Genomic DNA, 25,444 nt, shown 5'->3' with positions numbered 1-25,444 from the left:
GATCCTCCTGCCTCTGCCTCCCAGGTACTGGAATTAAAGGCATGTGCCACTATGCCTGGCAGTCTAGTGAGTTTTTTGAGAGTCCATTTAATATATATTTTTAAGAGTTGTATGTGAGTTTGGGGTCAGGGCATGCACATACTCGCACGCCATGGCACATGTAGAAGTCAGAGGTCAACCTTCAGGAGTCAGTTCTCTTCTTCCATTATGTAGACTCTGGACAACGAAGTTGGGTCGTTAGGGCTGTGCAGCAAGTGCTTTTATTTGTAGACCCGTTTAGCTCCCCCCCCATGCCATTTCTAATTTTCCCTCCCTTAAGGGATACCCTGATTTATTCTTTGCATCTTTCCATTAGTTGCACACCCCAGCCCACCACCATGTGACTTTATTGCATTGCACTTGTATTTACCATGAATAACAGTCTAGCTTTCTTCGTGCACCTCTTTCTGATATGAATCTAGAAATATAAAATTTTCAAAAATAAAGTGTACAACGAAAATGAGAAATTTTCAGACTTTTTATAATTTCAAAGCAAGGCTGAAATACCTAAATGTGTGTGGGTACACTAGCATCCTATAGTAAATGTATTAATAGAGGGATGCTTAGCCATGAAATCTGACAACATTCAAGCATCATAGACACCATTTTGTTGTGCCTTTTAAAAGTCTTTTTGAGCCGGGCATAGTGGTGCACGCCTTTAATCCCAGCACTCGGGAAGCAGAGGCAGGTGGATTGCTGTGAGTTCGAGGCCGGCCTGGTCTACAAAGTGAGTCTAGGACAGCCAAGGCTACACAGAGAAACCCTGTCTTGGAAAAAAAAAACCAAATCTTTTTGAAGATTGAATGAGATTTTTATTCAGTATAGTTCTCTGAACATGCACATCATTTTTCTTTTTTTAATTTTATTTTTTATTTAATTAATTCAGATTGCAGCTCAGTTGTTTTCACCTCACTTGTACCTCATTATTTTACATTAAGTTCTTTGGTTTGGTTTGGGTGAGTACGGGGGACTCAACACAAACCCTCATGCAAGCTAGGAAAATGCTTTCTACACAAACCACTCATTGAGTTATGTAAGTTGGGAGAACATTGACGTGAGCCCACCTACACTGTACTACCTCAGAGTTGCATTATGGACATAGTTGCATTATTTGTTTTCTTTCTCAAAGTTCTGTAAAGTAGCTAGGTGGTAGTGGCGCACACCTTTAATCCCAGCACTCTGGAGGCAGAGGCAGGTGGATCACTGTGAGTTTGAGGCCAGCCTGGTGTACAAAGTGAGTCCACAATACCCAAGGCTACACAGAGAAACCCTGTCTAGAAAAAAAAAAAGTTCTGTAAAGTAGCATAAGTCCAATTCACACTTCATGCCAGAATTTTCATAATTGCTGACCAGGTTAAGATCATAGAGATTTATAAAAATATTTAAGTAAGATCAAATTTGAAGCTTAGTCATAATGAGAAAAGAACATTCAGTAAGAAATGGTGAATTCCTTTCTCTAAAATAAATTTATTAGGTTGGTTCAGAAATTTGCAAGGGCATTTTTAGAACTATCATTTTTCTATGTGAAGGAATTACTGTAGACACATTAGCTTCTGCAGTTCCAACAAAAACAATGTGGAGGGAGAGGCCAATAGAACTACAGAGGTTTAAGCTTTGTGGGAGATATAGGAAGCTACAGGTTTGCCTACACTGGTTGCTATTTCACAGTGAAAGAAAATTCATTTGTCATAATCGATTTTAATGTGTGATTTTTCCTCAGACGTACTTCTTACTGTATGAATTATATACCCAGTGTTACAGCAGGGGAGCTGGCACAGAAAACCCGTGCAGCAGTGGCACACAGAAAAATCTGTGCTAAAGTCAAGTTTTAGATCTGTCCGTGGTGATAAAGCTAGGCTAAAGTTAACCTAATATAAACCATCTACCATTAAGAGGACTCTGTTAGTAAGATTTCCATTGTGTTCCTGAGGGAGATGAGCTTTTAAGGCAGGAAGATTTGACTCGAGATTTCAGACGCTTTAGTGCATGGATCATCGGCTCTGGGTCTGTGGTGATGCAGAACACCGTGACAGGAGTGTGCAGGAGGGAGGTCGGGAACGAAGGAAGGAGACGTGGTCTCAGAGCTGCATGAGCGTGCCCCAGTGACCTCCCTCCCTCTCTCTGGGCCTCCCAGGAGCCCCACAGCTGGCCTCCAAGCCTAACCACAACAAATTAAAAGAATCCCAGCAACACAGAAAACCAAAAAAACATGCAGTGGACAAAGATTATTCAGAAAGGTTGAATACGATCACACCCACTCGTCATGTGATAAAAAGTATAGCCAGCTGGGCTTAACGGTTTTTATAATTTCACCAAAGAAAAAGATTGGTATTAATGAACTTGCTCAGCAGAGAGGGCCGTGGTCTGGGTTCACTCCTGACTGGGCCCTAGGGTTAACTGGGTAAGGACTAAGCACGGTCTACAGTGCCATTCCAGCGATGAGCAGCTAGCTCTGCTGTGCGACCAGCTTGCTTCTTAGTAATGTCTCAGTGTTTCCTTAAACAAGGAAGCCCTGAGCTTCCTCCCAGCCTTCCTCATGCAGCAAGCTCTCCTGGGGCTCCCAGAGCTCTACTCTGAACGCCAGTGGTGTTATGCACCCTAAAGCCAGCCTCTCATACAAGGGCATTGCTTAGCAATGATGCAAACAGAAGACTGAGAACTGATGCCATGTGCTTTACAGTATGGTGAATTTTACCCAGAAAACCCTATTTTGGAGTCTCTCATCTGTTAGAATTAATTAGAATCTGTTAGGTGTAATTCTGCTAAAACTCTACTTTTTGATACTTTATGAAAATATATTAACTATGTCCTTTGAAAAATATTTTTAAAGATTTTTTTTAATTATTATGTTTATGAGTACTCTGTCTTCATGTACACCAGAAGAGGGCATCAGATCATAGTACAGATGGTTGTGAGCCACCATGTGGTTCCTGGGAATTGAACTCAGGACCTCTGGAGGAGCAGCCAGTGTAGTGCTCTTTCCTGCTGAGCCATCTCTCCAGCCCGAAAAATAAAATATTTTTATTATATAACTGCTTCAATTTCTTTTTCTACCTTCAGTGATCAAGTTGGGCAGGTGGGAGGGGTAAACTTATATTTAGCCACATTATCTATGGACCATTGGTCGTTTTCTAGTCTGAAATTTCTTCTTCTGAGTATTGTGTTTTAACCTGAAATATAATTTTGCTGGAGTTATTATCTAGATTCCTTAAAAATATTTCTGATAGAGCACCTCAAAGGCACTTATATTAATGGAGACTATGAAACAAGTGTCTTGGCAGTGCCACATATGCTCCGTAGGCAACAACATCAGCCTCACAAACCTAGACAAAGGGAGTCTAGGGTTGGTTTGGTTTGGGTTTTGGTTTTTCGAGACAAGGTTTCTCTATGTAGTCTTGACCGTCCTAGACTCGCTTTGTAGACCAGGCTGGCCTCGAACTCTCAGTGATCCACCTGCCTCTGCCTCCCGAGTGCTGTTGTTAAAGGCGTGCGCCACCACGCCGGCTTCCATTGCCTTTAAGTCCATAACACTCAGCGACTCTTCAACTGAGATGTGGTGCAGTTATCTAAACACTTACACGAGTAAGTCTTAAAATCAGCTCCCTTCCTGCTTTCGTGCATTTGCTTAGCCAGTCTCTAGGACTGCGTGAATGTTTTCTGACGTAGTTGTCTTTCTATACCCTCAGTAATCGTGTGGAAGCATGGACCAGAGAAGTTGCATTCTTGCTCAGACAAGAAGGCCGGCCTGTGGCGAATCTTATCCCTGACAGGAAGAGGAAAGTGATGAAGAAGGACTGGGACACTATAGACAGAGCCGTCGATTGGCTAAGGCAGGAGGCAATTAACTACACCAAACCGTTTGTCCTTTACGTGGGGTTGAACCTACCACACCCTTACCCTTCACCAGCTTCAGGAGAAAACTTTGGCGCTTCGACATTTCACTCATCTCCTTATTGGCTTGAAAAAGTAAGTATTCTATGCATGCTCAAAAGTAGACGTTGATGTGGGTGCGGCAACGCACGCTTTTAATCCCAGCAATTGGGAGGCAGAGGCAGGTGGATCTCTGTGAGTTTGAGAGGTCACCTTGGTCTGTAAGTGAGTCCAGGACTGCTAGGGCTACACAGAGAAAACCTGATTTGAAAAAAAAAAAAAAAAAAAAAAAAGGGGGCTGGGCACCATGGCACACATCTTTAATCTCAGCACTTAGGAGGCAGAGGTAGGCCAATCATTGTGAGTTGAAAGCCAGCCTGATCTACAAAAATGAGTCTAGAACAGCCAGGGCTATTACACAAAGAAACCCTGTCTCAAAAAAAAAAGAAAGAAAAGAAAAGAAAAGAAAAGAAAAAAGAAAGAAAGAAAAACAAACAAGAAAAAGATATTGATATCATAAGCAAAGGCACTTAGCATTAACTCATTCTTACTTTATTATTTATGGAAAGATTAGGAACTTACACTTTTAAACTAAAGCAGTAATGAGTTTGTTAAAAGGATAATATTCTGGAAATAAAATGCTAGAACTTGCTAACTGTATAGATTCACATGTGATATGTCTATTAAAAGGAACTGAAAGACATTATCTTTGGAGTGCAGGCAGGCCTCACTTCCCCCGGTTCAGGATGGTAAAAATAGCCATACAGAATGAAACTGCAAAAAACAATCTTAATTATCAAAGGAAGAAATTATCATTTCTTTCTAGAAGCTTTAAAAACACCTGTCAAAATATTTAAAATTTCCCTTTGGGTTGTTAATAGAAATAGCAAAATATATTATTTAGTACACTACTGGAAACACAGAAAGGCTTGGGATCAGTATTGTAAAAAGCATACTAGGTACCCTGTGAGCAGTGCCTGCCTTACACTGTTCAGCCTCTGACCTGCAGTGTGAGCAGTGCCTGACTTCCCCTGTGCAGCCTCTGACCTGCAGTGTGAGCAGTGCCTGCCTTCCCCTGTGCAGCCTCTGACCTGCAGTGTGAATAGTGCCTGCCTTCCCCTGTGCAGCTGACCTGCAGTGTTAACAGTGCCTGCCTTCCCCTGTGCAACTGGCCTGCAGTGTGAGCAGTACCTGCCTTCCCCTGTACAGCCTCTGACCTGCAGTGTGAGCAGTGCCTGCCTCCCACTGTTCAGCCTCTGACCTGCAGTGTGAACAGTGCCTGCCTTCCCCTGTGCAGCCTCTGACCTGCAGTGTGAGCAGTGCCTGCCTTCCCCTGTGCAGCCTCTGACCTGCAGTGTGAGCAGTGCCTGCCTTCCCCTGTACAGCCTCTGACCTGTAGTGTGAGCAGTGCCTGCCTCCCATTGTGCAGCCTCTGACCTGCAGTGTGAGCAGTGCCTGCCTTCCCCTGTGAAACCCCTGACCTGCAGTGTGAGCAGTGCCTGCCTTCCCCATGAGCAAGCATCTTCTCTTGCCTCAGCAAATTGTCATATTTTTCTCTATTGGGATCACCTTCCTATATTTTACATTTTAGCTTCCGATGTACATATATGTGCAATAGTTCCTTCAAGGTGAACATTTTCCCTATCCTTTCTTCAAACTGGTCTTCCTAGCTATGATACGTTTCTGACCCCTAAGTTCCTCAGACTGTGGATCAGGGTTCTTTGGATGGGAGCACAGTCAGCATTCAAGACCAACCTCTTCTTCAACTTCATATGTATGTCATTTGAATTTATTCCTCACCCTGTCTTAACACATTTCATTTCTTTACTGAATATTCATCTTTATGGAGTTATAACACAGGAAAAGGCAGGCACTGCTTACACTGCAGGTCAGAGGCTGAACAGTGAGAGGCAGGTACTGTTCACACTGCAGGTCAGAGGCTGAACAGTGCAAAGCAGGCACTGCTCACACTGCAGGTCAGTTGCACAGTGCAAGGCAGGCACTGTTCACACTGCAGGTCAGAGGCTGCATAGGGAAAGGCAGGCACTGCTCACACTGCAGGTCAGGGGCTACACAGGGGAAGGCAGGCACTGCTCACACTGCAGGTCAGGGGCTGCACAGGGGAAGGCAGGCACTGCTCACACTGCAGGCCAGGGGCTGCACAGGGGAAGGTAGGCACTGCTCACATTGGGGCTTCACAGGGGAAGGCAGGCACTGCTCACACTGCAGGTCAGAGGCTACACAGGGGAAGGCATGCACTGTTCACACTGCAGGTCAGAGGCTGCACAGGGGAAGGCAGGCACTGTTCACACTGCAGGTCAGAGGCTGCATAGGGAAAGGCAGGCACTGCTCACACTGCAAGTCAGAGGCTGCACAGTGGGAGGCAGGTACTGCTCACACTGCAGGTCAGGTGCTGCATAGGGGAAGGCAGGCAATGCTCACACTGCAGGTCAGAGGCTGCACAGTGAAAGGCAGGCACTGCTCACACTTCAGGTCAGCTGCACAGGGGAAGGCAGGCACTGCTCACACTGCATGTCAGAGGCTGCACAGGAGAAGGCAGGCACTGCTTACACTGCAGGTCAGAGGCTGCACAGGAGAAGGCAGGCACTGCTTACACTGCAGGTCAGCTGCACAGGGGAAGGCAGGCACTGCTCACACTGCAGGTCAGCTGCACAGGGAAGGCAGGCACTGCTCACACTGCAGGTCAGCTGCACAGGGGAAGGCAGGCACTGCTCACAGTTGACGTAGTATGCTTTTTGCATTTCATTATCCACTATTGGCAAGTGTCTCATTTCTCACTGGGAGACAACTCTGTTCTCCTTTAGACCTTTCAAGGAAAGCTTACCAGAATCCCACACACTCCTGCTCCAGGGAGAATAAATAAAAGTTACGGAGCCATGGAGAATTGCCATGCTTCACAGCCATTCTTTTCAACCGTTCCGTGTATAAAACACTGTGACGTCCACCACGATGCTCATTGGAAGGAAGGGGTATTGTGACTTCCCTAATTAAAGCCTTTTCTCATTCCTTTTCAGGTAGCTTATGATGCCATCAAAATCCCAAAGTGGTTGCCTTTGTCAGAAATGCACCCCGTGGACTATTACTCCTCCTATACAAAAAACTGCACTGGGAAGTTTACTGAAAAGGAAATTAAGAACATTAGAGCATTTTATTATGCTATGTGTGCTGAGACAGATGCCATGCTAGGTAGGTGGTATAATTAATAAGCAATTACATGAAGAAAAGGATAATATTTTTCCAACAATTTGTGATTGTGCTAGTTGGGGTTTGTGGGAGCATCCTCAGATGTTTCGTAAAGCAGTTGCTTAGATACCACAGCCTTAGAATTGTGAGGATCTTGACTCATAAAAACACATTAATGACAGAATAAATAGCCCTTTCTATTTTAATTATTTAAGTTTTCAGATGTGTCCATACATAAAGAAAGAGTCATAGAAAGCTGTTTTCTCTTTGAAGCAAAACACAATTGGCCTCAAACAGGTCTGTACTTGTCTGAACACAGGCCTGTGAGAGATAATGTAAGGCAACTTAGCTTCCAGGAGATGAAAAATTTCACATTGCAAACACTGATGAAGAAGACTCAATTTGGGGAGTGGCAAAAACCTTCTTTGGAACCTGATGATTTGCTTAATGGTCCTCAGGAGCCTAGTACATAGAGACATAGAAGAATTAAAAGTAAAAAAAAAAAACAAAAAAACAAAAAAAACCAAACCTCTAACTTTTCTCCAAACAGATGTGAATTTCTTACATATACTTTGTATCATTAGGTGTCAAGTAATATTTTTATGTAAAGTTAGAAAGAAAAATCGCTTGCTGACAAAAGTGGTACATGAAAATTTTTCTATAAAATCATTCATATGCAAATTAAAATTAGAAAATTCTAATCCAAATCTTATGATTGCTGGGAATGTCAGACTTAGGGGCAGAGCAGGTGGTGGGTTAAGGTGTTGTGAAAAGTGCTTAAGCTCATATTTGCTGCACAGTATCATTTACACGTGTTTAAAATGCACTCCAGAAGCTGGAGAGATAGCTTAGTGATTAAGAGTACTTGTTGCTCCTGCGTAAGATCCATAGGTCAGTAGAGTTCTGAAAGCACTCTGCTCTTTAGTGTCCAGTCCTTGTCTGTTCTCTGTATTCTTCTCACTGAGGAAGATCAACAGACATCCAATCAATATGTACATCATATCCCAGAAATAAGTGTTAACACTCGGGCTTGTTAACACTCGGGCTGGAGACAGAGCTCAGCTCTTAAAGACCAAGAGGACAAGAAATATCTTAACACCAATTTATAAATCAAAAGTAAGAAGTTATCTTTAAAATGTCAAATAACATAAGATTAAGTACAGTCCCGCTAGCTTATGAGATCTGTTAATTTTTTATTCATTACTTCAAAGGTAAACATAGTCACTGTATGAAAAATATCTTCAGTTTAAATAATTAACACCTCAATATTTACTATCATCTTTTATTGGTTTTACTGCAGATGTGCCAGTCTCATTTTAGCATTTCTAATAAAAAAAAAATTTAGAGCTAGGTGTGGTGGGGCATGCCTGTAATCCCAGCACTCGGGAGGCAGAGACAGGCCTCTGTGAGTCGAGGCCAGCCTCATCTACAAAGTGAGTCCAGGACAGCTAAGGCTACACAAAGAAACCCTGTCCTGAAAAACCAAAACCAAATAAATAAATAAACAAGCAAACAAACACATTTAGAGAGAGACTTCTTTGTTATACTTGTAATACCTACAGATAAGCTCATTCTCCATTAAGCCTTTAGAGTAAGACTTACCCACAGTTCAGACCAGTTTCCTCTGCTGCCTGCAGTCATTGGGTTTCCTGACATTCATGTTCAAAGTCATCTCAGGCAAGCCTACCTCCCTAAGATGAAAGTAGAAGAGCTCTCCGTGTTCACATAGTGCTGTTTCCTGATCCTGCTGAAGAAGCATTACTTAGAGAAAAAAAAACAAAACAAAAACCAGCAGCTGTTTCAATGACAAACTGTTTTCACAAAATTGTGTTACTTAATTTGCTAAATTTTGGAATAGAACACAACTGCATTGGTGAAGTGTGAACAGCACACTTTCTATACTCAAGGACAAACAGCCAGTGCTATTAGTACTCACTGAGTAAATAGAATGCAGCAGAAAGAAAAAGGAAGCCCTGTGGATAGATTGCCTAAATAATCAGTGTAAATATGAAAAGTTACAAAGACTCCAAGTTCTCAGTGTGTGTGTGTGAGAGAGAGAGACAGAGACAGACAGAGAGAGACAGACAGAGAGAGAGACAGACAGAGAGAGAGACAGAGAGAGAGACAGACAGAGAGAGAGACAGAGACAGAGACAGACAGAGAGAGAGACAGACAGAGAGAGAGACATACACAGAGACATAGAGATACATGTGGGGGGGGGGGGCGGAGTCACAGGTCATGTCCAGACTGGCCTTGAATCACTATGTAGCTGAGGCTGCCTTTGAATTTCTCATCCTTCCGCTGCTGTCTCCCAAGTATTAGCACTAGTGCACAGCACCACACCTGCCTCCAAGTTCTCCCTCACAGTGGCAGTCATGTTTTAAGTGTTTCTTTAACCATGATTGCATCTGACTATTGAGTTGTATCTCATTGATATTTCCTGACACTCGGGAATGTTTTTCTCATCTGCCTCCTCAACAAGTGCACCTTCTAGAGCGAAGGACTGTGGACTTGATGCTGCTGCAGGGAGTGAGTGAGACAGTACAACTCCTGAAGTGTCTTCAGCAGAAAGGACAATTAGCAGATGCTGGGCAGGTGAACAGATGCTGTAGTAGATGCGATGTGAACAGTGGAAGGTGTAGGTGAATGGGAACGGTGAGGCTGCTGTGCTAACTTAGGGGATCTGGGGTAGACACTTCTGAGGAGGCTGTTTGTGAGCCAAAAACTGAGGAAAAGCAAAAAGAAGGACATTCTAGGAAGATTAAGCAGAAAATATAAAGGCCCTGGGATGGAGCAATAATTGTAATAACTTAAATTAATGTGTTATTTCTTTTCTAGAGAGAGAGGAATAAGATATTTAAAAAATATACTTTATAGTTTTAACCATATATACTTTATAATATATACTTTTTCATGCATGAGCATTAAGAAAGATGTACACAGGAAAACAAAATTACATCCCAGAGGGCAGCTGTGGACTTGAGAAAGAAGAGTCAAGAGTGTTATTTCTTAATAGTATTCAGCATAGAGCCCAATGCAGTACCTGATCTCTAAAGCTTCAGCAAACAAACACAGGGCAGCCAGCAAGATGGAGCAGCAGTTAAGGCGCTTGTCACCAAGCACGTGGAAGAGGAAAGAACCAACTCCCACAACTGTCCTCTGACCTCCACCCTAGTGCTATGGCTCATGTGTGCATACAGACATACACGCATATGTGGTAAACATACATACAGATAAACACCAGAGTTAACAATATATCCCTGCAGTTGTAAAAAAAAAAAAAAAAGGGAGGGGGCAGCAGAGAGATTAGGTGTGAAAATGCAGAGAAGGCTTCCTAATGCTTGAGCTGGATCATAAAAGAAAGGTGAAAATGTGACAGGAGGATAGGAGAAAGGACATTCAACACAGAGACAAAAAACCATGAGCTACTACACTCTTCAGGGTATACTGTGTGGTCTAGGACTGCTAGATTTACCAGACAGTTGAGGATGCTAAGTTTAGAGCATAGATGAAGAACTCGTGTGTCCTGCTAAAGAATTAGACAGTGGGAAACTGCAGAACACTTAAGTCTAAGACCGTACCACTCTGAGCATGCCCAATATAATCTGAAGTTTTAACTGGACATGTGACAAGACTAGGTCATCAGATCTTTTAGAAATAAGGCATCCACCAGAGCATGAACTATTGAGTGAAAGCCAGAGTAAGGATGCGGAGGGGACCTGATTAGTAAGCAATTCTTTAACTCTGTAGAGCCTTGGCCCTCAATGCTTAACAGACCTGCAGATATGTGTATTTAATATAGACCTTTGCACCCCAGATTCAAGATCTACCAAAAAAAGATTTCTTCTGTCTCTGCACTATACTTTATTATGAGTCTCATAATTTAAATGAGGGGCAACTTTTAAGTCAAAGAGACAAGGCCTCTCAAGGACGTTACTGCTCAGCTATTCCCAAGGCACCCCTTGTGCTATCTGTGTGGCTCATCCTTCTTTAAGGGTGGTATATCCACAACTGGAAGTCAGCTTTGGAAGCATACAATGGCAGCTGCATAGGGGCGAAGAGAGAAGGTAGCAGGGAAGTTATGAGTGCCCTTAACCCCTGGGTGGGTCTCCTCTTCCCTGAGGGGCTGTTGGTCACCAACCCACAAAGGCAGAAGGAGCAGAAGGTGAAGTCCAGGGCTTGGAAGGCTGTGAGCACAACAGAGAAGGACCACTCCAGGAACCACTGCAGGGAGATAATACAACTTTATCTGAGGAGAAAAAAAATTATACAGTTCTTGGGGCATGGGTGGAGGGGCTTCCTGGATACATGTACATAACTCGTTGGAATTAGGCACTTTAATGATACTGGATTTGCATTTGGCAGCACGCTCCTATCATATGAGCAGAAACACAGTACCTAATTATCCTGTAGGCACAGGGATGGGAGAGCTAGCAGTGAGTTGTGTCAAAGGCCGTATATCACATGTGGTTAGGGGCATCTTATGTCTAAAGACACTCTCCAAATGGAGTCAGGCAGAGAGCTGGAGGGAGTCCTCCATCTAATGCTGAGCTCAGGATGGCTATCTGGACTCGGGGGTGGGGGGGTAGAGATGGGGGCTGCCACCTCAACAGGTGAAACATTATTGTGCAGAAACTGGGTCAGTAGTGATAGTAACCCTCATTAACATCTGTATCACGTGGTCAGTGGTGACACCCAGACCTGTCTGTCGTTCCTCATTTGAGGCACTAAAAGGAAGAAGCCTCTCTGCCTTCAGGTGTTCTCTGATAGAAACAACCCAGGACAGTATGACACCAGGTAAAGAAGCCGAGCAGATGACCCGGTAGATACTCTGTCCCCCTCCCTCTCTCCAGTCCTTCAGCTGAGGAGAAAGCAGGTGCAAACTAGGTCCTACTCAGAGGCTGAGAAGTAGCCCAACAAATTCCGGGTACAGTTGCTTAAATTAGTGTGACAAACTGAAATACGAAGTAAAGCCAATCCGCAGGTCTTATCTTGATTTTATGGTAGGTGAAATTATTCTGGCTCTTCGCAAGTTAGATCTTCTTCAGAGAACTATTGTTATATATACGTCAGACCACGGAGAGATGGCCATGGAACACCGCCAGTTCTATAAAATGAGTATGTATGAAGCTAGCGCCCATGTTCCTCTTCTGATGATGGGACCAGGAATTAAGGTCAACCTACAAGTACCGAATTTTGTTTCTCTTGTGGATATTTACCCTACTATGCTCGGTAAGTACTGTGACATAGGTATTTGTGATACTGGAGAAGGAAAAAACAAAAAAACAAAAAACAAAACAAAGCAACATGCTCAGAATCCTACAAACTTGAGCGTCTCACTCACTGAGTCAGATAGGTACTCTGAAAAGCAACAATAATGACCCTCGGGTTTCTATGGCCTTCGTCCAGTTTAGTCATTTTCTCTTCAAAAGATTCACAATTGGGATATAACTATAAAATAAGACACATCAGATAAGTAATATTTATATTATTATAAAATAACTATTTTATTTATTATATACAGTACTCAACTTTCTACCACCACCTCCCTAAAATATAAGCATTTCCACTATGGAATCTTCTTGTGGAAATGTTATTTGACTCTAGATGGGCTTCTCTACCCCAGCTAGTTCCCAAATAATCAAGACAGAGGCCTCTTGGATGTATAAAAGCATTGCTGTCTCCCAGCTACACACTCCATGTTACTTGGCTGTTCCTGTCTGGGATGCTTCTGTTCCATCAGGCCAGCCTTCATGGCCACATGTGCATGGTCCATGCTGCACCATGGCAACTTCCTTCTCTCCAGCTTCTCCTCTGGCTGCATCTTCTGCTTCCTCACTTCTCTTCGGCCCAGTAACAGGCTTCAGCAACTTTATTAACTTTATGTTAGGTAGAGCAGTGCTTACACAACAAAGACAGGAATACATGAGAATGTGCTCCTCTGGGCAGCAACCCGATACTGGGGCCAGCAATTAGCATTAGAGTACATAGCAGCAAACCAACCTCCAACAGAATGTTCTGTCCACTTTTTGCAGGGTGCATTAGTTATTTTTCTGTTGCTGAGACAAAGCACCGTAGCCAAGGCTACTTTTAAAAGAAAGCATTCAGCTGCCTTATGTTTTCAGAGGGTGAGAGGCTATGATGGTGGAGCCAAAGCATAGTCTAGTGGGAGGAACAGCCAAGACATCTTGACCTACATCCATGAGACAGAAAGAGAGCCTGCCCCTAGTGATACACCTCATCCAATAAGGGTAGACCTCCTTTGGAGGGGGGCAGTTGAGTTGGGGTTTCTCTGTGTAGCCCTGGCTGTCCTCGGTCTTGTTCTGTAGACCAGGCTGGCCTCATATAAAGTAATTTTGACTGAGGGCTCTTATGTGCCAGGCTTTGTTCTCAAATTTTAAGTTAGCTAATTTTCAACAAAGATGAACATTTGAGATAGAATTACTATTATTATACCTCTTGTACAAATGAGGAAACAGAGAATTAACAACTCACTCAGGGGATGGAGAGATGGCTCAGAGGTTAAGAGCACTGGCTGCTCTTCCAAAGGTCCTGAGTTCAATTCCCAGCAACCACATGGTGGCTCACAACCATCTGTAATGAGATCTGGTGCCCTCTTCTGGCCTGCAGGTGTACATGCGGGTAGAGCACTGTATACATAATAAATAAATCTTAAAAAAAAAAAACCTCACTCAGGGGAACAAGGCTCATGGAGCGAGCATTTTAGTCTAGGCCGTCAGCTTATAAATCCATATAAGATCTCTAGCTTACAACCCTTAGTGATGGGGAAATGTAGATGATGTGTCTGAATGCTCAAATAACTCCAAAAAGAATTAGTTTAAAAAAAAAAACACTCTACTTTTGTTCCAAAGACATTGCTGGGATTGCACTGCCTCACACCCTGAGTGGCTACTCTTTGTTGACACTATCATCAGAAGCATCTACAAGTGAGCAGACACCCAAAGTCCACCGTCCGCCTTGGATTCTGAGTGAATTCCATGGATGCAACGTAAATGCTTCCACCTACATGCTGCGAACTGGCCAGTGGAAGTACATTGCCTACTCTGACGGCGCTTCAGTGCAGCCTCAGCTCTTTGGTAAGCTTCTTGGTGCAGCCTAACTGGAATGAGCTCTTGGCATACCTGTTGCTTCTCATGCCTGAACGGGCTACTGTGGTTTACCCTAGTCTCATGGTTTAGAGTAAGTCTTTAGATCTGGTCTGTTTACAAACTCATTTGGCCATGTGTTTCCTGGTAAGAGCTTCCAATACTTGTTCTGTTTCTCCATCACCGATCAACACATTCTCACTACACCTAGTTCCACTGATGCTAGGAGAAAGGCTGACACCTGTGCAGGGCCTCGGACTAGGAAGTCATAAAACTAAACGTTCAGCGTGGGTCTAACCACAAACCCCCGGCTCCTTCTACCCTGTGAAAATGCCTTGTAGCATCACTCTCTGTGAATTTATTCTTAAACAGCATTTTATTTAGAGTTTTTCTTGTCTTTTGTCCCCATGTTGTACATAAAGTAGCTGTCAAGGCCACTGTTGATATTTATTGCTTCCTAAGTTTGCATCCAAGTTACAAATATCAGAACTATTAACTAGAAACCATTCCTTAGGGGCCAAACTTCCTTAAGTTTAAGAACAGGGGTTCCTGCCTTCCAACAGAGCAACTCAGATACATTAGACCTTGTTAAATGTAACGGGTAGACATCATTGAGTGAAATCCACAGAGTTGCTACACCAAGCCCAGCAAACCTAAGCACCCCAGAACAGCCACTCAAGCTCAGTGTCGTGTCATCAAGCAATCTCAGAACACCTAACCACAGGGGCTCATCTTAGCAGCTCTCTATGATGGGAGCGCCCCCCTCCCCACCTCTGACCATTGGCTGAAAGTGATACTGCAGTCTACTGTCTGTGCCTGGTTTCTGATTTCCTCATCCTTTCTCAGTGTGAGAAGCCCTCCTCACCCCCCCTTCTCCCTCCTCACCCCCCCCTTCTCCCTCCTCACCCCCCTTCTCCCTCCTCACCCCCCCTTCTCCTCCTCCTCCCCCTCTTCTCCCTCCTCCTCCCCCTCTTCTCCCTCCTCCTCCCCCTCTTCTCCCTCCTCCTCCCCCCCCCTTCTCCCTCCTCCTCACCCCCCCTTCTCCCTCCTCACCCCCCCTTCTCCTCCTCCTCCCCCTCTTCTCCCTCCTCCTCCCCCTCTTCTCCCTCCTCCTCCCCCCCTTCTCCCTCCTCCTCACCCCCCCTTCTCCCTCCTCACCCCCCCTTCTCCTCCTCCTCCCCCCCTTCTCCCTCCTCCTCCCCCCCTTCTCCCTCCTCCTCCCCCTCTTCTCCCTCCTCCTCCCCCTCTTCTCCCTCCTCACCCCCCCTTCTCCCTCCTCACCCCCCCTTCTCCCTCCTCACCCCCCCTTTTCCCTCCTCCTCCCCCTCTTCTCCCTCCTCCTCCCCCTCTTCTCCCTCCTCCTCCCCCTCTTCTCCCTCCTCCTCCCCCCCTTCTCCCTCCTCCTCACCCCCCCTTCTCCCTCCTCACCCCCCCTTCTCCTCCTCCTCCCCCTCTTCTCCCTCCTCACCCCCCCTTCTCCTCCTCCTCCCCCTCTTCTCCCTCCTCCTCCCCCCCTTCTCCCTCCTCCTCCCCCTCTTCTCCCTCCTCCTCCCCCCCTTCTCCCTCCTCCTCCCCCTCTTCTCCCTCCTCCTCCCCCTCTTCTCCCTCCTCACCCCCCTTCTCCCTCCTCACCCCCCCTTCTCCCTCCTCCTCCCCCTCTTCTCCCTCCTCCTCCCCCTCTTCTTCCCCATCTTGCCACCTCAGCTCATCACAGTACTTTTTCTTTAAGTAGATTCTGCCTAGTTAAGAAAATCTGTCTACATCTTTACGGTTGTCGAAAATTTTGGCTTTACAACATATTCTGCAGAAGGCAAATGTGACTAAGGGTCTGAGGTGCACAACGATGACAGACTCTCTAGCATTTATTCAGGGACTGGTCTTTCCTAAGGAGGCGCTATCTTTAAGTCAATTGGTAAAGTTACATGGGCCTTCAGACATCTCCAGGCCAGTGTACCCACATAGGTCCATACAAACTTTTCCTGAACATACAGTTTTACTTATTCTATGAAGTTAATGCCCACAAGTCTTTGACTTGCTGTTCTTTCAGTAAACTGGTATTCTAAATTACATCCTCTGTCTTCTCATCCCATGTAAAAAGAACATGTGTGGAACTGAAGTATTTGTCATTTTTTCTCACTAGTTTTGGTTGAGAAAAGTGCTTATTTTCATGCCCATTGGCTCAAATGAACAGTACTGGTTATTGTAACCTTCAGAATTCTAAGCAGTAAGCTGCTTAAAGAAAAATATAATTTAGTTAAAAAAAAAAAGATGAAAGCAGGAGGGAGGGAGGAATGGGAAGATACAAGTGATGGGATAACAATTGAGTTGTAATCTGAATAAATTAATAATTTTTTTTAAAAAAAGAAAAGAACATGGCTTATTCGAATGAGGAATTATTAAAATGAGAAATGTGAGGTGGTTATAATTGGGACATTTATAAACATGTCTGTGAGTTTAAATAAGAAACAAGAAAAATTTATCCTAAGCCAGCTTACTAATTATGAGGATTTGGCTGTTTCTGGCATCAAAGAGTACATAAGGGGAAAAAAATGTAGGATGGCAGGATGATGACAGGAAAATACTTGGTCATTCATTAACAGGAAGGGTGTTTTAGAATATTATCCATAGCCATGCCTTGGCTCTTTAGAACACTATCCATAGCCTTTCCTTGCTTCATGGTCATTGGCCTACGATGGAATGCATCATTATGTGGAGTGCTGCTCATTAAAAGGCCAGTCTGTGGCATGTGAATGCTTACTGCCTACCTTACACTCAAGAAAGTAAAATGAAAATAAACCCCATTACATTATCTGGAGCAGTGATGCTCTTAAAAAAAATTTTTTTTTTTAGAGTGTAACCATTTTATTTCTTTTCTTCCAGATCTTTCCTCAGATCCAGATGAGCTAACAAACGTTGCTGCAGAATTTCCAGAAATTACTCTTTCTTTGGACCAGAAGCTGCGTTCTATAGTAAACTACCCTAAAGTGTCTGCCTCCGTCCATCAGTACAACAGAGAGCAGTTTATCGCGTGGAAACAAAGCGTAGGACAGAATTACTCAAATGTTATAGCACACCTTAGGTGGCATCAAGATTGGCAAAAAGAACCAAACAAGTATGAAAGTGCAATCAACCAGTGGCTCACAGCCCCGCCCAGCATCAGTAGACACTCGTGGAACATTGTGTGAAGGTGTGTCTCTGTGTATTCCATTGTAGATTGTGAAACTGACAGAGCACTAAATACTAGCTGGATCTTAGTATTGTTTTTCTATGGCCCGTCAGCTGTCTTATATTTTTATAAATACTCATCCTTCCTCACTTGCCTATTGGTTCAAATAAAGAGAGACAGAGGCAGACAGAGACACTGGGAGAGGAAGGCAAACGTAGGAGATTCACCAGTGGACACAGAGACGAAGGACTGACAGCAGCAAAGCAGAGAGGGTATAGAGCTAGCCACGTGGAGGGCCGTGATGCCAGGATTAGTCCTGTTAAGTAACAAAGCCAGCTGGAGACGGCCCAGCAAAAGGCCTATGTGTTAAACAATATTAAAAGATTCCATGTCAGTATTTTACTGCTGGCGTATCTGTGAGCATCCCACTATGGAAGACGATAATAAAACTTTTTCAAGCTACATATATTCATGTCAATAAATATTAAACTGAAACAACCTTAACAATTGCTAATTTTCCTTACTTTAAAAATATGTCTTAGGTCGCCGGGTGGTGGTGGCGGCAGAGGCGCACACCTTTAATCCCAGCACTTGGGAGGCAAAGGCAGGTAGATCTCTCTGAGTTTGAGGCTACTCTGTCTACAAAGTGAGTCCAGGACAGCCAAAGCTACACAGAGAAACCCTGTCTCAAAAAATAGAACAAAACAAAACAACAACAACAACAAAAAAAAATAGAAATAAAAAAGGAAAAGAAAAGAAAGAATTCTCCATTGTGATAATTAACAAATAGTCCACATTTGTATGGAAATGTTATGCGAGAGTAGGTGGGACAAAAGAGTTGAGTCCATGAGGCACTGGGCCCCAGAGTAACAGGGCAGTGTGTGAGAGGCGGGGAGTTCGGAAAGGCCATACTCCTGGAAGGGACCTTGGCACAATCAAATCAGTGGAGGAAAAGATAATGCATTTAACATAAGATTGCAGTTAACTCAATAAAAGGTCAACTGTTTAGCAATTAACAAAACTGAAGAAAACAGCAATGCTAAAAACTGAAGTTAGATCTTTAATATATTCTTCATGGATCAGTGATCTAAGGGTTTTAGACCAGAATGGCCTTGAACTCAGAGATCTGCCTTCCGAATGCTGGGATTTAAAATCCTGTTAAATGAAGTCATTAATTTTGTAACCTAATGTAGAGAGAATTAAGTTCTTGATGACAGACATTCTGTTTACACGTTGGCATAGAGGCCAGGCTGGGCTACATAAAAACCCTGTCTGAAGAAGGAAAAATACCGCCCGTGCACCAGGAAACCTCAGTGCTGCCTCACTGCTGTGTTTGTGAAGCCCTATCATCAGTGGCCTCAGTGTGAGCCGGAAGTGACTGTATTCCTAGTTGTTACATTGTTTATTGTTTTCTTGTGGGGTATCTACCAGAGAAGACTGGTCGGACATGGGTTTAAGCCAATAGCAGGCTGGTGGCTACACTGGGTGTTTGGGTTCCCAATGTACCCCTGAGCCTCTCTCTCAGAGTGACCTTTCAAGCACAAAAACCGCGTTCTGGGTTGACATTCTTTAGTTAACAAGAACAGCTAGCCAGAAGCCAAAAAGCCAGGTTAGTCCATTTAGACTTCCCCAGAACCACAGACTTCAATGGGTTAGCCTTTGTTTTAGTGTTAGCAGGTGGTCCTGTCTGCGAACTGAGTTTTACAGCATGGATGGCACTTTCATTATGGAGTCAGTCATGCTAAGGTCTCTGGACCTACTGACTCGGAGGCCCTGTTAGAAACTCTACTTCAGTTGACCTTCCCTTATCTCATTCTTATTTTTGTCTGTGCACACTATCTATTTGTTATGTATTGAATCCCTTTACTGTCTACAGTAGCTTTTTCTTTTTTTGATTTAAATTTTATTGTTATTCAATTATTATTTCTTGCCTATGTGTATAGTATTTGTGGACATGTATGTGGGGGCCAGAAAACAATATTGATAGTTTCTGTCCCCTACTTTTACATGAGGTCTAGGGATAGAGCTCAGTTATCAGGCTTTTACAGCGTACATGGATAGATGGACGGATGGACAGAAGGACAGGTGGATGGATGGATGAGTGGATGGATGGGTATGGGGGGTGGACGGATGGGTGGGTGAGTGGGTGGATGGATAGGTGGGCGGATAGGTGGGTGGTTTGGAGGATGGATGGGTAGGTGGGTGGGTGAGTGGGTGGATGGATAGATAGATAGATAGACAGATAGATAGATAGATAGATGGCATGGGGATTCTGTTCTCTTCTCTACTTTCACCATAAAGAATCCCCAAAAATGAAACTCAGGGCATTGGGCTTGGTGGACAGCACCTTTGCCCACTGAGCCATCTTACTATGCTGGCACTATTGAATAATCCGAATAATTCAAAATGGAATCAAAACATGAAAAGAAAAAGAAACATAACTTTTGAATTAATACAATTCTTAATGTCCAAAAGAGAGAAATTTACAGTAATTCAAAGCTGAACTCAGAATAGCATTGGCTCCCCCCCCCCCGGCCCCCCACTCTCTCTCAGACAGGATCTCACTGTGTAGGTCTGGCCTGGAACTTGCTATTGACTCAAATTATTTTGTTAGTTTGTTTTTGTTTTTTCCAAGACAGGGTTTCTTTGTGTAACAGGCTGTCTTGAACAGGCTGGCTTTGAACTCAGAGATCCACCTGCATCTGCTTCCCAAGTGCTGGAATGAAAGGCGTGCACCACTGCACCCAGTCACAAATTCCCCATCTCCTTCCACCACCTCGAGCCTCTGGCAGGTTGGGGTCAGGTAGTAGCTGTCGGGAGGCAGTTTTGCTTCACTTTTCTTTTCACATGATAAGTTCTGTTGCTTCCAGATATACAGCATCTGACTTGAGATATCCTCACAGGGAGCAAGAGTCACGGCAGAGTCCTGCGTCCTCACGATGGCCTTTATGGTCACAAGAAAGATGCCGTGAAGGAGCATGGCACTATGCTCTGGTCAGCTGGCATGTAAAGGTGACCCAGCAGGGTTACCTTGGAAGGGAAGGACAGCTCCAGCTGTCCATCGCTTTCTGGTTTCCAGTCTCCTTTTTGCAAGTGTTCATAAGTTGTGACAACAGCACCACCCGCACCCGGGACCTATCCAAAAGCTAGTATAAGTATCTAGCCACTTATAGCCGGGCAGTGGTGGCGCACGCCTTTAATCCCAGCACTCGGGAGACAGAGGCAGGTGGATCGCTGTGAGTTCGAGGCCAGCCTGGTCTACAAAGTGAGTCCAGGACAGCCAAGGCTACACAGAGAAACCCTGTCTTGAAAAACCAAAAAAAAAAAAAAAAAAAAAAAAAAAGTATCTAGCCACTTGTGTGTATAGCTATTAGCATGTGGGAGTACACCTACCTTTCCAAGTTCTTACCACTTCTTTCATTCTGTAGCCAGGAGCGGAAAGGGGACAAATGACGCTATATACATCCTAATACCCTGGTCGCTACTTCAGTGCCATTACCAATGCCAGGTAGTAGGTGATGTCAAAAAAAAGAGGAAAACGGATTTGGGGAGCCAGAGTCAGCTCATCCCATGGGTATTCTGTGACCACAACTGATTCTGGCAGCCCAAGAAGCTGTGGCTGCCATGTTCCCTGAAAAAAAAAAAACTATATTTTAAAGTCACTATCTTATCAAGTCTTTCTGAAGTTCAGTGGAATGAAGTTTCAGTGGTAGAATTGTTTTGTGATTTATGAGAACATTATGACAAGCTGTAAAATTACTTTGAGAAATAATTGAACTGACATTTGGTAGAGGAGCCATTGGCTGTCAGGCACTGCTCAGAAGGAAAAGACTGGACCATGTGGTACCCAGAAAAAAAAATGCCTTGGACAAACTCTCTGAAGAAGGAGTGTTTTATCAGGATTGAAATTCTCCATTGCTAGCACTCTACCTTTTCCTCCAACGTCCCTGAAAAGAAAGACGTCCTCATCCACATGCCCTCAGATCTTACTGGGGCTCCTCTAGACGATGATGCTGGCACCAATATTGAAAGGCATCTTATATGGTACAGGAATAGTCAAGCCCAGAACTTTGCTCAAAATTACCTGACAGGCAGTATATAGTCACTAATTCATCAATTGGACACATATTTACTGATACCTGCCATGTATCAGGACCAGCATCAGGCACATGTATAACGAAAATGACAAATGTCTCTGGTCAAAATGATGGACCTTAGAAACAGATTCCTAGAGCAATGAGCATGAAGCGAAACAGCCACCAAGGCCTCCTGACTCACGCATCTGCACGTAGCAAACCTGCCTGGGAAGCAGCAGACACCCACACTCCCTGGCCCAAGACCAGGAAGTACAAGTAACTCTATTTTCACTATGATGAATGTGATGGGTGCACAAAAGACAAATTGATGCTTCCAACGGGAAAACTGAAATATGTTTGTGAAGCCGGGCTAAAAGCAGCAGCATTAAATCCAAACCATTTCCTGTGAGTTGCATTTCTTTTTTAAAAATTGGCCGCCGCATCATTTTTCTTAGTCACCTTTTCTCTGGGCTTATTGGAGGCGTAGCCACTCCTAACAACCTCCCATCTGCTGGAACACCGGAATCAGGGGAAAGAGGAGCCTGCCTGCATGACACATCCCTCACTGGGTGGGAATACCAGGGGAACTCAATACATGAACCACCATTTGTATAAAAAAAAAACAGAAAACAAAAAACAAAACCTGTTAGTGCCCTCTTCAGACTAACAAGATGAGTTTTACATCACTGAAGAGAAGAGAGCAGCTGCCATGCCCTGCTTCTAGTACTGAAAAGCATCTGCAAACCTCAGCTGTTCCGAATTGCCAGGCAACAGTAAGGCCCTTTGGTTCTCTCTGCAGGCAGAGGAAGGAATAGCCCGCCCTATCAGAGATTTATTATCTATCAGTTCTGCTCAAAAACCTGTTAGAGGTTTGGGTGTAGTTCCGTGGTAGACTGCTTGCCTAGCTCACATTCTGGGCTGCTACCCAGCGGGGTAAGAAGTGGGAGAAATGGGGAGCCCTGTTGTGTTTCTTGTGTCCTTGTATTTCTCAAGCTAGTACAGACATATGGCATTACAAAAATTTTGTTTTCATCAAAAGTAGTGTTCGTATTTTTTTTTTCCTGTTGACAATCACAGACTTAATTGCTGGGGGAGGGGGTACAAACTCAGGCAGGAGATTCCTTATCTCACATATTGTTTCTGGGTTAACATTAATCAGCCTCTGTATTTGGTCACATACACAACTTTCTGTATGGCTATACGCCACAGGGCACGGTTTCCAGAGCCCAGAGGTCCACCGACCCAGCTTGGGGCGTCCCTAAGGATTAGAAACGGCTCTGCTAGGATTGGGGGAGGGGGCGAAATGCAGAGAAGGTGGAGAATAGGGATCATGTGTGTTCCTCGAATGTACAACCCACATTTGAGTGACAAATGCCGAGGACAACCTACAAAAACAAATAAGCACAAATCCACCCGAATCCATCTCGCCTTGAATGTGGGTGCTTTTTCAACTAACTTTGGGAAGTCGCAGACACCCAACGGTGCGGGCCCGCACCACCTCGCCTCCACTTTGGCATTTTAAGCAAGTATACAGCTCTCAATCGCACCTCTCCTTCTTTCAGATTAAGGATGGAGGAGGATTCCTTCAGCCCCTCAGCTCTGCTTCCGGCGGCCAACCTCTCCGTGCCCACTTTGCCGAGCTGGAGTCTCAACCTGACTTCGGGACAGGGAGACTCTGTCCCGGGACCGCAGCCACCGCCACGCGGGCCACCCAGCCACCGGATCCACCTGCTCTTCATAGGGATCATCCTGGTGACCGCGGTGGCGGGCAACACCACGGTGCTATGCCGCCTATGCGGCGGCAGCAGCCGGCCCTGGCCAGGTCCCAAGCGTCGCAAGATGGACTTCCTGCTCATGCAGCTAGCAGCGGCCGACCTGTATGCAAGCGGGGGCACTGCGCTGTCGCAGCTGGCTTGGGAGCTGCTGGGCGACCCACGTCCAGCTCTGGGCGACTTGGCTTGCGGCTTTTCGCAGCTGCTGCAAGCATCCGGGCGGGGCGCCTCCGCCCACCTGGTGGCGCTCATCACGCTCGAGCGCCAGCTCGCGGTGCGTGGTCCTCAGGGTCCGCAGCTGTCCGAGCGCGCCCTGGCTGTCCTGGGCTGGCTGCTGGCTCTGCTGCTGGCCCTGCCGCCTACCTTCGTGGTGCGCTGGGACGCTCCTCTGTCTCCAGCTGCCAGCGCCTGGCCGGGGGAGCATGGTTGTGGGAGCATCTTCGCGCCCCTGCCGCGCTGGCACCTGCAGGTCTACGCGCTCTACGAGGCTATCATGGGTTTCGCAGCACCGGTCGCTATCATGGGCATCTCTTGCGGCCACCTGTTGTGTGTCTGGTGGAAGCGCGGGTCTCAGGCTCGGGTAGCAAGAGCGCCCTGGTCGGCCAGTCCAACCCGAGGCCCCTTGCCCAGTGCGCTGCCCCGAGCCAAGGTGCAGAGCCTGAAAATGAGCCTGGCGTTGGCGCTTCTCTTCGTGGGCTGCGAGCTGCCCTACTTCACCACCCGCTTGGCGGCCGCCTGGTCGTCGGGGCCCCCGAGTGGCTGGGAGGGAGAGGGCCTGGTGGTGGCGATGAGTGTCGTTGAAGTGGCCAACAGCGCCCTCAACCCTTACGTCTACCTCTTCTTCCAGGCGGGGGACTGCCGGCTCTGGCGGCGGCTACGGAGGCGCCTGGGAGTTGTGTGCTGCGTGCGGGAGGGAGAAGCTGAGATCAACGAGGGGTCTGGGGACCACCAGGCACTCCACCGCCACCGCTGGCCCCACCCCCATTATCACCATGCCCGGCGGGAGGACCGGGACCAGGGTTGCCTCCGCCCACCCCCACCACGTCCCAGACCTCTTCCCTGTTCCTGCGAAAGTGCCTTCTAGGAGTTGCTGCACAGTCAGGTCGTTTGTCACTGTGGCACAGTCTCCAGGCAAAACAGGCAGAAGAGGTCTGCCTAAATCTCAAAGAGTCGATCTGTCTCCAGGGACCACTGAAGCTGTCCGCTTCCATCATACTGTCCTGTTTTTACTTCTAATAATGGCATGTCTTTCGCCTCCAGTTTGTTTTCTTCCCCCTCCCACCCACCCCCCTCAGTTCCTCTCATGTTGGCCATTTGGAGGAGACAAAACTCTTGGAAAGCTGTAAAAGAAACATCCAAGATGCAGAGTTATTATTTTTGCACTTCTCTTTTATACTCCCAATGTGTTCTAGAGGAGATCATTTATTTCAACTAAATTGCAAAAAGTTTTTCATTCGTTGCTGCGTTGTGTGTGTGTGTGTTTTTTTTTAATTCATTTTGAATTGTGCTTAAGTCAAGTGCATCTTTGGCAAGCAGCAGATTTGATACCCACCCCCACCCCACCCCCACCCCCGCCAAAGGCTCTCCCTGGAGAGATTGGGAGTCCAACTAGCAATCCTGTGGAAAAGTAGTCATGCTGACACTTCAGAGACACCGCGTTTGAAAATAAAACATTTCCCACGGAGCAGCTGGAACATTTTTTTTTACGGCAATGTGTTTTCTGGGAAGAAAATCGGTGTGACTTCCGTATCAGTGATAGTGAGTGCACATCAAGCTTTCCTTGGGCCTTCCAGGCACGTCTGTACTCTGCAGGGCACGGCTCTTGTGCCCAGACCAGCTGCTAAGTCTGTCCACATTGAACTCCTAAGGGCAAACTAGACGAGGGAAACACTCAGGTGATGTGCCAGGTTGGGACTCCTGCTCAGGTGCTAAGGAGAAAGTAGGGGCGCTCCTGGGTAGGTACAGCAATTCAAAACACAATCCCAGCACTCCCAGACAGGAGCATTATCTCCAATTTAAGGCCAACATCGACTACATAGTGAGTTCTGGAATAGTCTGGGCAGCACAAACAAAACGAAACAGTGCCTAGCTTATTCATGTGGACTGGAGAGAACTAAATCAGGGAACTATTGATGTGTGACTCCTCCTCTTAACTGTCCTTGTTCCTCGGGGAGTCGCAGTATTTCCCAGCATTCTGCCCCGTGCTTAACA

At 45.5% G+C, this 25,444-nt stretch overlaps 2 protein-coding genes across 3 annotated transcripts in view; both read left to right on the top strand.

Annotated features, from left to right (window-relative positions):
• ARSK (arylsulfatase family member K) overlaps positions 1-17,892 on the top strand; it is a 30,036-nt gene extending 12,144 nt beyond the window's left edge. Inside the window, exons 4-8 of the mRNA XM_084802020.1 lie at positions 3,726-4,005; positions 6,945-7,116; positions 12,121-12,345; positions 13,986-14,210; positions 17,100-17,892. Coding sequence (XP_084658146.1) covers positions 3,726-4,005; positions 6,945-7,116; positions 12,121-12,345; positions 13,986-14,210; positions 17,100-17,404 — 1,207 coding nt within the window. The 3' untranslated portion in view covers positions 17,405-17,892. The remainder of the gene's footprint in view (positions 1-3,725; positions 4,006-6,944; positions 7,117-12,120; positions 12,346-13,985; positions 14,211-17,099) is intronic.
• Positions 17,893-21,977: 4,085 nt separating this feature from the next.
• On the top strand, positions 21,978-24,777 carry GPR150 (G protein-coupled receptor 150). 2 transcript variants are annotated; one of them, XM_084801045.1, is made up of 2 exons: positions 21,978-22,394; positions 23,024-24,777. In XM_084801045.1, the coding sequence occupies exon 2, from the start codon at positions 23,031-23,033 to the stop codon at positions 24,315-24,317; it is 1,287 nt and encodes a 428-aa protein (XP_084657171.1). In that variant the 5' UTR covers positions 21,978-22,394; positions 23,024-23,030; the 3' UTR covers positions 24,318-24,777. The 2 variants fall into 2 exon arrangements, with proteins under 2 accessions (XP_084657171.1, XP_084657172.1); XM_084801046.1 differs by lacking the exon at positions 21,978-22,394 and having other exon boundaries at positions 22,703-23,882; positions 24,081-24,777.
• The last annotated feature ends 667 nt before the right edge of the window (positions 24,778-25,444 follow it).

This window comes from Acomys minous (assembly GCF_964271855.1).
Source record: "Acomys minous genome assembly, chromosome: 11".
In the NCBI taxonomy this organism is placed as follows: Eukaryota; Metazoa; Chordata; class Mammalia; order Rodentia; family Muridae; genus Acomys; species Acomys minous.
This window is presented reverse-complemented; position numbering and strand designations above follow the sequence as displayed.